The 13,562-nt window shown below is 46.2% G+C and overlaps 2 protein-coding genes across 2 annotated transcripts; one reads left to right on the plus strand and one right to left on the minus strand.

Moving 5' to 3' along the window:
• Window positions 1–1,295: 1,295 nt before the first annotated feature.
• Window positions 1,296–4,110, minus strand: AFUA_1G00390 (uncharacterized protein; the record flags this gene model as incomplete). Its single annotated transcript, XM_077803762.1, has 4 exons — window positions 1,296–1,879; window positions 1,928–2,486; window positions 2,915–3,805; window positions 3,979–4,110. 4 exons carry the CDS (start codon window positions 4,108–4,110, stop codon window positions 1,296–1,298), a joined length of 2,166 nt encoding a protein of 721 aa, XP_077659935.1.
• An 8,349-nt stretch (window positions 4,111–12,459) lies between these two features.
• Window positions 12,460–13,074, plus strand: AFUA_1G00400 (uncharacterized protein; the record flags this gene model as incomplete). The annotated part of the gene is made up of 2 exons (XM_744699.1): window positions 12,460–12,684; window positions 12,799–13,074. 2 exons carry the CDS (start codon window positions 12,460–12,462, stop codon window positions 13,072–13,074), a joined length of 501 nt encoding a protein of 166 aa, XP_749792.1.
• Window positions 13,075–13,562: the final 488 nt, after the last annotated feature.

The following is a 13,562-nucleotide window of genomic DNA, read 5'->3' on the forward strand; positions in this document are numbered from 1 at the left end:
TGCACATACTTCGCTGTTCGCAGTCTGGGCCACACAAGTTATTCAGTCTACTGGGTAGAATACCTAAACTAAAACAGTGTCTGTATGTGAGATCGCCTGAATCTCCTATCACCCCTGCGGTGCCGCCCACTCTTGCATTGGTTTAACCTTCCTCAGGATTGAGTGCGAGCGGAACTCAACCTATAAGCGCGATGAGACATCGAAACCGGGTGAGCACTGTGATCCTAGTGGTATGCTTCCTGGGAGCCTCAGCTTCTTTCCTGACGTTGGCTCGCTTTACCCATTTCAGTTTCTGAAAGCTCTTAAGGTTTTCTAAGCCTCTACAAACCCAATAGTTATCCCAGAGCTGCCAGCGCTTCGAAAGCTAACAATTAGCTATAGTGATTTTTACTGCGATCTTGGCTATGTTGAAGTGAACTTGTCAAGGCTGCCTCAGCTATCAACATTCAGTTTGGAGAATATGGACTCTCAGACCCTGCTCATCTCAGGAGATGCACTGGCGATAAGAAGCGTCATCATAAGCTGGTCAGACTTTGATCTTCTGGGCCTTCACAAATCTGGCCAAAATATAAAGGAGATTGAGGCAAATTTTTCAAATCTATCGTGCCACAGTCCCCAGCACAGGACCAAATTCCCAAAGCTCCAGAGCCTGGTATTGCAGCATTCAGTAGATTTCTTTCGCCATCTAATATCAATCAAGCTGCTGTCTTTGGAAGATCTCCTGATTGAGGGCATATATCATCATCCAGACATGCGGGACTTTTCACCGGAACCTAATCACCACGACCGAGGCTCCCTACGGCTGAGAGCCAATGATGGCTCACTGCCCCGATTTCTGCATCAGGCAAGGAGTCGGCTGGTGCCAATTGTATGATGTAAGTTTTTCTAAGAAACGCAAATTCCGTCGACATTCGTTACTTACAGTAAAGCTACAGTGGATATAGGCTGGTCTAACAAGAACTAGGCCTCGCCACTACCCGCCCAAGACCCAACCCGCCCGTGCGAAACCCGCCCCGCGGATCGGGTCGGGTCTTAGTCAGCAGACCCGTGGGCGGGTTTTGGATTTGAAAACCCGACCCAAGACCCAAATGGGTACCCGTCCAAACCCGCAAAAGCAAAAAATCCTTGACCTGTCAGCTTGCATAATTTATGCCGTATTTGTCCTGCAGGTCGGTGTATCCAAGGCGTATCTATCAGATTTTGATCATTGTCGGTTGCAAATTCAAAAAGCCCGGCATTTGCTGATAATTTTCAAAGAAAAGATAAACAACAGTCTTCTTTCTAACTCAGGAGCTCTAATATAGTTCATAACCCTGGAGTCTACTAGACAGCATCGTCGCTCTCCCAGATCTTCTCTGGGCCCTGCCACCCAGCTGAGTGACTGGAGGTGGTAACCGCGGCATCTCATCAGTTTCTTCCTCGCTCATATTCTGCTCGTTGCCGTTACCAGGAATTGCTCCTGCCACCTCAATCACCGCCCGGTATGTTTGCTCGCTGGGAAAGCTATGACCGTCCGTTCTCTCGGGAGCGTCCTCTTCGTCGTCACTGATAGGATCGAAGTCTTCTTGGTTTGAGAGAGCCTCTTCTTCTTCAAGCGTCTCTTGCCTACTGCTTTCTGCAAAGTGGGGTTCGAGACCGCTTCCCTGCTGGGCGTATAGGCCGAATTTTTCCGAGAACATATACATCATCAGGTCTTGTATGGTTGACTCGTTCAGAGACCCTCGACGATAGTGGCAGATGTCTCGTGCGGTGTTAAACAGCCGTTCGACTCCCGCTCCTGTAGCCGGGACAGAAAGAAGATCACGAGCTAGTCGTGAGAGCACTGGATATTCACGTTCATGATCTTTCCAGTAAGCCCGGGGCGAGATTTGGATGGTTCCTGTATCTTGTTAAATATTGTAGTAGAGAATACACCGGGAGTCCTTACTTTCCCTAGGGTATCGATCTACTTCATCCAGAACAGTACCTGTGTTGAACTCAGACGGATCCAATGGAATAAGCAGCCGGTCTAACTCCGATGCCTGCTGAGGACAACTCGACCAAGCCACGCGGAAGGATATCTCTGGGATCTGCTGCTGATACTGCTGGAAAGAAGTTCTTAGGTATTCACAGTAACACTTTGAAGTTTGGCCGTGGCATCTAGAGTACTTAGTGTCGTCAAAGGCGGAGAGTTTATACTGAGGAGCAAGCAGAGTGCCCGTTCCATAGAGAAATCCATGGTCACAATAGGTCTTTTCGTAATACTCCCTTAACTTCTGCTTCGCCACCACCAATGCATCGTACATGTTCCTCTTCCATGGCGTTGTCTTCTTCCTGAGGTATTGATTCGATCTTTCAATGTGTTCCAGAAGCTTTCTATACACAAGGAACACGCTGTGAATCATGACATCTCTTCTTTTCATAAGGGCCATGGTGAATTGGAAGAAAGGCTTTGTCAACTGGAGGAGGTAATTAACTTGTCGCCACTCCATTTCCAACAGTCTGAACTGCAAGTAGTCATGGTCGTCGCAATACTTATCAATGCAATCTCATAATCAGCGTGCTCTTCGAAGCATTAGAAATGTTGAGTTCCACCGCGTTTGCACGTCATGCAACGGAAAGACCCAGACGGGGCCTGGTTGGAGGCATAAGAACGCATCTCGCCGCTGAGGACTTGCGTTAATAAAGATTGCAAATGACCGAATCTGAAAATATAACAGCGTCAGTACCACACTTCCAGCCGTAAGACAGTATGCATATTCACCTTTGTTAAAGTATGAGCAATGGCCCCATCATCTGCTGAATCCCTCAAGGAACTGACTTGTGAGTCTGACCAGACGTCTGTAACCTCTTTGTTCTTCGGTGCGGCCCTAATATGCCCAAGAAGCTGCTTCATACATAACTAAATAACATGAGCCATACAAGGGACGCGAACAATAGATTCTCGAGAGTTAATCGCACCAGAAGAAAGGAGAGCGTCCTGTAAGGTCCGAATCAAGGTCTCATTATTGGTTGCATTGTCGGTGGTCACGCTGAATATTCGATGTAAGAGTTGCCTTTCTCTCAGAAAGCGGACGAGAACATCATTCAGATTAGCACCCGTATGAGCGCCGTGCAGGGGTTCGAAACCAAGAAGTAGTTCCCGGTAATTCCACTCCTTGTCAATATAGTAGGCGGTGATAGCCATGAACGCTTGTTGGATGGGGCTAGTCCAACAATCTAATGCAAGCGATACTTTCGCATCGTCAGGTAGTTCCTCTAATTGCAACTTTTGCCGTGTGGTTACTGCGTCACGTAAACGTCGACGGAGTGTCTTGGCTGAAGGGATCTCTAGCTCTCGAGGTCCAGAGTGGATTAGGTTGGGGAGGTCCTGAAACGTAGGATCTTCAACAATCTTGAATGGAAGTCGTAGACACGTAATAGTCTTCAGCAGCTGTTCTTCCAGTTGTGCCTTAGTGAACTTCCCCGCGTCCGACGGTGGGCTGGCATATGCTCTCTGAATCGCATCGGAGATAAGGACTTGGCTGTATGCCCTTTTCTTCCCTTTGCGGCAAGCAGAGGACCTCTGGTGTTTACCCATCACGCTTGTTCCGTGTGATTTGTGCTGGGGGTGGTCAAGTAAAGTCGAGCAAGCCCGACAGATGACCTTAGGCCGCCCCGAGCTCAACTCAGCCACCTGGTCGAAGTGCTTCCACACCTCTGCGGAATGCTCCACAGACCACTTAATCTTGGACCGTCCGCTTCCATTCAACTGTCGACCATACTCAGTCTGGAGCCACCAGGACAAGAAGTCATCTTCGTTTGCGGTCTCGTAAAGAACCCAGTTCTTTCGGCGGTCCGGTCCGACACGTCGGAGGGTCCTTGGGAGTCCTCATGGTACGATATCGAGTGTCCCTCACGCACTAGTGAACGGCTATCATACTGGTTAGTCGGTACCGCCTTCGGTGATTGGGAAGGTTAGAGAATTTCTGATGGCTTACAGAAGATCGAAAATCGGACTCCAGAGACAGCTCTGACGATGGCTCTATTGAAATCGATTGACTGAGAGATTGTGACATAGAGCGCGATGAGGCTGACATAGAAATCGCCATGGTGCAATTTGGCAAGCTGATACAGAGAGGAAGATTCCATTGTGGTGGTAGAAAATCTGGTGTTTACTGACGCGTCGTCGGTTTCTGATCTATCTATTTCGTTGAACAAATCGAACCCACGGGTACCCAAAACCCACCCTGACCCGAGAACCCGTACGACTTCCTGGTCAACGTTTTCTTTTTGGTTACGCGGTCATTGCCTCTGAATCAGCATTGATTTGGCATGGCTATCATTTTAGTGATGACTTCTTTGCATAGAACGTGTTATAGGCGCATCAAAGGAGTTGTTTCGGCGCCGAAATCCATGCTCAGAATAAACAGGCTGAAGGCGTGTAGGTGTATATAGATATCAAAAATATATTTCCAGGGAAGAGCACCTAGTGTTATGCAAGGGAAGGATGTGACGGCGATAAATTACGAATTTTACGACTAGTGACTAATCAAAATTATGCGCAAATTATACAGATTTTGGGCCAAACGGGTCTACCCACGGGTACCCGTCAAGAGCCCACGGGCGGGTTCAGAGTGCACAAAACCCGCGACGGGTTACCCGTGGGCGGTTCCTCCAAGCTCGAAACCCGACCCAACCCGCGTTTTGGCGAGGTCTAACAAGAACGTATGAAAGGTCAAGAGGCTATTACGTAATCGCCGAAATGCTAGCATTAGAGAGGCGAGAGCCTTTATTACCACTGCCAATGCTTCGCAGGTTGTCAGTTTGAAGTGAACCGTAAAGGTGACGGGTTAGCGGCCTGCAGCCAGATGATTACAGTAATTGCAGCAAGAGAGGAACCTTATCGATTGTGCGCAACCGTGGTCCTTTACTAGATTCTATATTAAGAGATAAACAGTATGCCAGAAGAAGAAGGCACTAAGTGTATACGCTGAGGTTTAGATCAGTGAAGGACTAGCAAATAATCTGGGCAACAAAATCCCTTAAAACAACTTATACGTCTGAGCATGCGCATAGCCATACTCACTTAGCTAGTCAACGCTGAATCTATGTGATGCATCCTCATAACTGGCGGCTCCCGGTCTCTTGTCTCGAGTTTTCGGGACTTGTTGGGCTTGGTGTTTTGTACGCTTACGGCCCCAAAACCATAGCGCAACGGACACTAGAAGAAGAACGACCACAAGAGAGACGACAATCGCACCCGCAAGCTTGGACATAGCGTTGCTTTTCGCCTTACGTACCCTGCGGGAAAGGAGAAAACCAGACATTGTGAAAGTTATTCCACGGGATTGGTTTGCTCTTTGGTACTGGTTTGTTTTAAGTCTCTTGTGTGTAGCATGCGAGGGTTTTCGCTGGTTCTAGACTTCGAGTAGTAGTAAAATGATAGCATCGACATGCCCCCGTTTAGGACGAGCCTTATAGGCGGGGCGATATAGAATTAAGCTGCGACCAGACTCCGTCCGATGAACTGTCAGCTATATAGCATATCATATTGGACTCGTCACAAAGGACATCTTATGTTCTTATACCCGAGACCAGAGTTTCAAATCGTTATTAGCGCGGATGAGACGTAAATACCTTCAAGGCACGGCTCAGGGCTCTATAAATGCAACTACGCCAGCTGCCATTCTTCAAGGGTAAAGCTCTTGAAGTTTGTTTCACTCCTTTCCCGCATATATCGACACATCTACCATAGATCAGTTGGTTATGATATGGTTCTCTTTCAAAAGTCACTCACCTCCTAAGGTGAAAAAGAATAGGGGGCGGCAGGATGCTCTAAGGTGTAGGATATGGATGCGGTAGTTAATCTGCTCGCCAGCTGAAGATACAGCCATATACAGCCATATTTGCCTTATAATATCTTCCGTGTGGCGCTTCAGGGTCCAACCTGCTCTAACCAAAGAGAACATTTCTGACGAAGTACGCTGACGATTGACTGTTCCTCGTCTCATCAGGAATGTAAGAATTTATATGCCCGGTCACTACTGCTGAAGTCGATCTGGCGTTGTAGAAGACCACGCTTCGTCTATTTACATTTTCAAAGGTGAGCCATGGAAGGGTGAGGATACCACTACCCTCCTTTCCGATGCCCCGTCATTCTTAACTGCTCACTATACGGTCATCGCTATATTTCCGAGAACTCACGGTAGCGAAGCTCCTATCACCACGTATGATTCGGCGGCCATTTTACATGAGACATGCCAAAATGGTTGGTGAGTCTACCCAAATGCACCAGTCCGGGGAGATGCGAACATACTTGAGACAAGGCATTACTCCTCGCGTCTAAGTCCCTTCTCGTGATGTGCCTATCATGTAATGGTATGCCGCAGCAATTCTCCAGACCATCTTATCCTACAAGCCTAAGATATCATACTCCAACACAACGGCAAGTCTGGTGAACCCGTACCAGGATAAAGGGCAGATGTTATATCTGTGCCCTAATGTTGCTTTTCCAAACCCCCTTACTTTTCTAATTTCTGTCTCGGATTCTTCTTTTCTTCTGGATGATCCCAGGTCTGTTGGTAAAGGGCCTACTTTCGCTAAATTCAATAGCCTGCGGCTCTTGCTATAAAAGCTAGCAGAGCTGCTTCTCATACAGATTACAAAATCGTCTCCTAGCAAGTAGTCACATCGCGTTTTCCCCTTCTTATTTGCGCTATTGGTGCAAGTATCCCATTTTTGAATAACTTGCCACGGGAAATCTAGCTCTCTATTAGAGATCTTGTTCTTCCATCAGCATCTGCAAACAACCTCGACATAGCTCCAGCATTATGGAATAGCATTTTCGGTTTCAGTATGTCTACTTGCAGCCGACAATCTCTTCAGTCTCTGCCTCCAAGATATCAAGCTCTTAAGCAGCCGGAGCATATTCAATGACAAAGAATTTTAGATCTATATAGAGCGACACCTACAGCACCAATGATGGAGGCGAGGATGGACCTTTTTCTAAGTTCACATCCATTTATTTTTTGTTTTTTTTTTAGTGGATCGTACCAAGAAACGGCTACCACTATGTTGGAAAGAAGTTCAGTGGATGTATCAAACTTTAGGGCCATTAATTCTACCCCAGAAAATTGATGGCACCACCTATATATTTATTTTCTTAAAAAGACCATGATTGGTATGTTGTTCTGACCAGTTCGATGGCTCCCACACTCTCCTAATCTCACTGGCTCATTTGAGGGCACCCAAAGATGACCGTGCCCATAAAATGTCGTCACAGCAAAGGTACATCATACCGCCATGTACCTTGTCATAATCCATAATGCAATTCTTCTGCTTAAGATGCGGTAATAGAGGCATATTTTCCCCCCTAGAATCCGTTTGACCTACAAACACATCGTGATTGTCTTTCGGGACCATTGCCACATCCCTGAATATGCTCAGATGATGCTTTTCAGCTATCCCCAAGAGAATAATTGTGTGTCAGCCAGTTGCTCTCATTGTTTTAACGGTGAGGATCAGACTCTGCATCCCGGTCATTTGCCTTTACAATTTCTCATAAAATGTTATATAACAGCAAAAATCGGATAGTTAAATAAAGCAAGATAAAGTCATGCTTTCAAACAAGTGTTCGTGCCCATGTTACTCCCCCCTTTTACCATTCCTTGCAGTCAAATTCAGATTCTTGGTGCAGTAATGGCAGGCTGGATTAGAAAATTCCCGGAGCACCTTCTTAACCTCCAAATGGCCTCTTTCCATGGCCTCAGACAAAGCGCCATGGAAGCCCGACGAGCGATGCCCCAGAAAGTTCTCCAACATCACTGAGACAACATCTGCATGTCCTCCCTTGGCAGCTTCAATTAAGGCGTCCTTTGCCTTATGGGTGGTCTCCTGAGTCAGAATGAGCTCAACAACTTTTGCATAGCCCTTTCTTGCCGCGATAACCAAAGCATATGGCGGACATATATCAGACAGTTTCATAGTGCTTGATCCGTTTATTGTCGCTTCAGGATATTGCGCCACAACTCTCTCTAGTAGCTCGAAAGCTCCTGTCTCTGCCGCCCACGTGATGAGAAGCGGAGGGTTATGTTCAACGAGGTAGGAAACAAGTGATGAACAGAAGGTAGTAGACGTGTCGTATAGACAGAAAAGAGCGTCCTGGTCCGCGACGAGCCAACCCATGATTTCTCGGCCTAATTCTTCACGTAATTCCAAGACCCCCGCCATTGAACCGTAGACTTCGGGATGTTTAGAACGCTCGAGTGCAAAATACTGTATCTGAAGGGGAAGAAGAGGATGGAGGATGTTCCCGGGTTAGGAAACTGAATCATGGAAAGCTGGGAACGCAGGCCCTTATAAGCACTTCCGAGGAGGCCGCACGATGCTCAAAAGAGGATAAGTCTATTACAAGATGGCTCACACTCCGTCATCCTACAAAGCCCGGCGCAGATAATTAAGGACGATAGGCCCCAGTAAGCTAGAGCCCTCCAACCAGACATATCTACGTTAACGCACCTTTTCTGTCTCTGAGTTGAGAGCAAGAGGCATGACCTCGTGATTGACATTAGACTGTTGATTCGACAACAATCGAAGTCTTGACCAGGAGGCTAGTGTCAAACAACAGCTATCGCAAGGTAATGTCAATTCTGAGCAGGGCAACGTGATGTGGCAACCCCTGAGCCACCTTTACACTCTTGTGAGAAACTGCTCGTTATTTTACTCCTGTTAATACATGTTAGCTCATTTCTAGCAAGGCATACTTACTGGACACCATAAACGTCTTGAAGAAGTTAGTCATTGCAGACCAGGCTGTGTTCCCTGGATATCCACATGAGAACATGACTCCTCATAGTAACTTAAATATATGTATCTCTGAGCCGAGCGGCATGCTACCGCTGTAGTCTGACCGCACAGTGGGCTGACTGAAGTGGCAGAAGGGTTTTGCACTACCCAGGCCTATATCCTACTCATTTTGCTTGAAACAAGCTTATTAGTATTGCACATAGCGGACGACATTAATGCCCGGGTCGAAGCTTCCTTCCGCCCCGGTAAGACAGGTTCATTCCCAAATCCTAATGCCAAGATGCTAATGCACAAAAGTTATATATATAGACTATTAATATTATCGGTGTATATCGTGCTGGTCACTGAATAATCTTGTAACTAGTAGTGGTATTAGAGTAGTAATGTACGTATGCTGACCTTTGGCTACTTATCCGCATTATCGAATATTTTCCATGTTTCCATGGCAAACTGAATATAAGAAGAAACAAAAACACCATGATACTTTTGAATCGACCATTGTGCTACCAGGATAAAACCAGGTTGCTTTCTACCTCGCAAGGAACCTATTTGACATCGCATTGCTCATAAGTCAAAGTTGAGTCGTTCTATTCAGCAGGAATACTTGTGATTTTACACTCCTTATCCTCGAGATCATTCTGTTATGGGCTTGTTATTCACCAAACCTCATTATTTCGAAAGTTATCCTACTTCTCGAAGAAGATCAGCCCCAAAGCAAAGTAATCCTCGTCATGTCAACGCTAGTATCACCTTGGCTCTTAGAGACATACTAATGATCGAAAATCAACGAACATTGACTTTGATGTGCATGGCAATACTCCAGCATTTCCAAATGAGGATAGCCAACTAAATTTGTCATACTGACGATCAATCTTTGTTAGACGAGTCTATCTAATTTGTGAATCGTATAGTCTTTTGCACAGAAAGTCTGGCTGAGAGGCAAGGACACATTCAAAGAAAAATTATTTGAGAGGCAAAGTGGAACCATAATCTGATATTGTTACGACACCAACACAGCCGCGCTAGCGCAAGGCGGATGTGACAGGCAGAAACCCAAGGATCGATGATCACCAGTCAATCCCGGAGTGATCAGGGCGCGATCCGGAGAAACGCTTAATCCGGTTTCCGCAGAAATACAGTTCAGTAGTTGCTGAACATCAATGCTTACAGACCATCACGTGACGTAGTAGATGGGTATACGGGGTCAACAATAAGATGGTATTGCAATTATCTACCGGTCTACTATTTTACCATATACCACCACTACCACCTGGAGGAACTATGGGATATAAGGACGCTCATTCACGTTGTATCTAGCACTCTTAGTTTTAGTTCCTCGCGTTCAATCTTATAACAATCTCACTTGAGTACAAGGTTCAACTAGTCCGATTCGTCAGTTACTCTCTACTATTGAGTATACGTACTCAATAGGCCTTGCTTCTATCTCTACTGTTATTGTTCCTGTGTTACCTTTGGTTGTCTTTGATCCTCAGGTCGGATCATCGTATCATTGCACCGTTAGGCTATCTGGTTGATAGGCCTCAGGCAAGTATCGGATATAGTCCAGGGACTATATCGCCTCGTTCCCAAAGTAGTTGACTAGCAGAGAACAGCAGAGACGGATCCCAGGGTGTGACAACAGTCTTGAGGGACATATAATCCCTCAAGACATGAGAATTCCTCCAAAGATTCAAGTTTCGGAACTTGGTCGAAGTTTTCATCTTCCCCATCTGAATCATAACATCGTTGACGGAAGTCGAATCGAAGAGCCTTAAGGCTGTCTTTGTGTAATAATAGTGCCTGTATAAGTGTTGCTGGTTCTGAATCTTCGTTGTTCCATCCTGACGGAGAGCAGTAGGTAAAGTCTTCAAGCCGTTTGCATGACCGAATTAAGCATGCAAGGATGGTGTAGCCCAGGTTGCTGTTTCGAATATTAATGCAACGTAGTGAAAGATCTCCTTTGCCATGGAGTTCAGGTGGAATAACTTGAAGTTCAGGTGGGGTGAGCCTCAACTTAACGAAGTACTGTACGGCAGATAGCGATCTCCAATGTGCACAGTTGCGGATGAAAATGGATGACAGTCGCCTAAGCTTGAGAATCGACCCCCACCATTGCAGAGGACTGTATATCAAAGGCGACCCATAAGTTTCAAGGGATCGAAGTTCAAATAGATAGTTTTGCTCCTTGAGCAGACTATTAAGAAATTCATAAATTGCCCCGCTGGTACGCGTAGATGTCGAAGGTTAGGTGTGTGTTTGAGGGGAACCTCGAACACAGCTTGAAGTTCGCGAATATACGGTTGTTCGACAGAGCCAACATCAATCGAGCGTACCTGACGGGTAAGAGAAGCATCGGCCTGAAGCTGCCGGGAAAAGATTGTCAACCGCTTTAAGGATTGCTTCGAGTCGTACCAGTGTCCCTCGAAAACTCGAAAAAGTAAAGGGCGGTTTAGAAAATTCATTAGCTTTGAAACGAGGCAAAGTTGGTAAAGTGACTTTGTATCGACACTCGCAAGTATATCAAGTAGAAGATGTTGGGGCATAGATCCCATTGTCACCTTGATATTCGGAGAGAATTAGTTGTTTGCTTGATCCGAGTCACCAGGAGGCCCCTTCTATATTCGCAGCGCCCAGTGTTGCGCCTGGTGTCTGCGCCTGCTGTCTGCGCCTGGTGTCTGCGCCTCGAGGGATTTCCATTGGTCGATATGCACAGCCTCAAGTACTCCGTTCGAGATGGCTGGGCAGGTCTGCCCAATTTAAATGTGGTTAGCTCAATGATAGAATAACGATGCATTTGGCCGCAACAATGTTTTTTGAAAGGACCATGCTCTGTGTCCGGTAGTCGCTTCGTGAGATAGTGGAAAGGGATTAAAGTGGCTAGAACAAGAGGGGAGATGTGCTTATTCCTGAAGCTGGGGTACTCACGGAGATTTAAGGACACCTACTTATTATTATATTCTATATTATAGGACCTTTAGCTCTGGAGCTTAAGCTATAATGGACAAGGTTACATACAACTCCACCAGCAACCTTTATTATTTCTACATCTAAAGCGGCGTTTATTTTACATTTAAATCGCTGGATACACAAACCTCTTCAGCGAGTATGATGATCCGGCCCGTACCAGCTAACAGGTACTTTAGGCGAAAGTGGTGCTGATCCACTTTGACGTGTGTCAACTGTGATTGGTATAGAATCATGCAAGATAGCGTCCAAAGGATAAATCGAAGAGGGCAGAAGAAATTGAATTCGGGCGTGCCATTTACTATTCCACTCTGCTGATTTTTCGAACTGCATTTGATATTGAATAATTCGGAGGCTTTGAATGAGAGAAAAATGGCTCTTTTGGGCCACACTGGCATCGATAATGGCGCGAGGTCCCGGTCAAGCTGTGCTTGCTGCAGGTTCCTTCCGTTTTTGAGCAGATGCTTCATTGCTTCTTTTCTTCGCCAATTCGAATGGTCCTAATGATTGGAAACAACGATGTTTGGAAGCATTCTAATCACTGTTATAGGCGACTACATACACGGAAGTACTCAGATGACTATAGTGCAAGATGTTTGACACCTTGGACAAAGCCCGCTATTATCCGCTCATATTCTCCACTTGGCAGGCTCCAAAACAACTGACCGGACGTAGTTCATTCGGACCGGAGAACTCAGACGAACCGATGTCGAGTGCTATTATAGGGCTATGCTGAAGAGTACCGAAATCAAAGCAATCACGAGCGAAATCCTTGGCCTATATACGCCTGCTTTGGAACTAAGGGCGGCGAAGACATTGGAGCTTGATGGCGTTGGAGATATGGAGTTACTTGCAGTGGGCATAGATTTGATGAGCGGAGTACTTGTGGTCTTTCCCGGCATTGCTGTTGTTGATATACTGCCTTCAGTTGGTGTAAATGTCAATGCCAGAGAGGTCGGGCGGTGATGTGGGAACGATGCAGCACTAGACAGCGCTGCTTGCGTAGAGGCTATGGCCGGCGGATGACTGCTCCCTACTTTAGGGATCTGAGTCCCTGATGCATTCCAGTACCAGCTATGGTTCGGTGTATGTCCTTCGGAGATGGACAGCGAAGGTGTTGCACTTGATCTCAAGATCGTGCCACTTTCTGAAATGGGGACTGGAGCAGGTATCACTGTGCAGGCTGTCGCAAAGTTGTTGACGCCCACAGTGGTGCTTGTCGTGCGTACGTCCTTGTCCGTCTCCCAAGTGATGGCTTGGAGGTTAAAATCGCCCTTGATATCTAGACAAATACAGCATTTAGCCAACAATGTGCTAACAATCAAAGAGAGGAGGGCAGCGTAGCTCAGCATTTTCGCCCAGTTCTGTTAGAGTTTCTTAACTGAGCTATCACCAGGGTATAAATACACTTCTATAGACAAGATTTAGAACATACAGTGGCGATAGACATGCTGGCATGGGCTTTTCGACGGCTGTCACTAATCTCCTTCGCCTCATAAATTTGGGCGTCTGTTGGATGGCGAATACAATGTCGTATTTCCTTGGACCCTCTGTCTGATAATCTTTACGGAGGGCAACATGAAGTATGAATATATTTGCAGGTACCTCTACTAGATCAACGAAAGTGGACTCAACCGTTATAAATGCATAAATATATATAGTTATATAGTCCCCGCTTCAAACAGATGAATGTAACTGTCGTACTCCTAAGCGACCAGTAGGTTCCATTGGAAAAGACACCACAACCAAGGCGAATCAAAGGAAAAGGGAAAACGAAAAAAGAACGAAAGAGAAAACGCATAGCGGAAAGGCAACTGACTAGATGGAAGAAT

The sequence above is a fragment of the Aspergillus fumigatus genome, chromosome 1 (assembly GCF_000002655.1).
Source record: "Aspergillus fumigatus Af293 chromosome 1, whole genome shotgun sequence".
NCBI classification, from domain to species: Eukaryota; Fungi; Ascomycota; class Eurotiomycetes; order Eurotiales; family Aspergillaceae; genus Aspergillus; species Aspergillus fumigatus.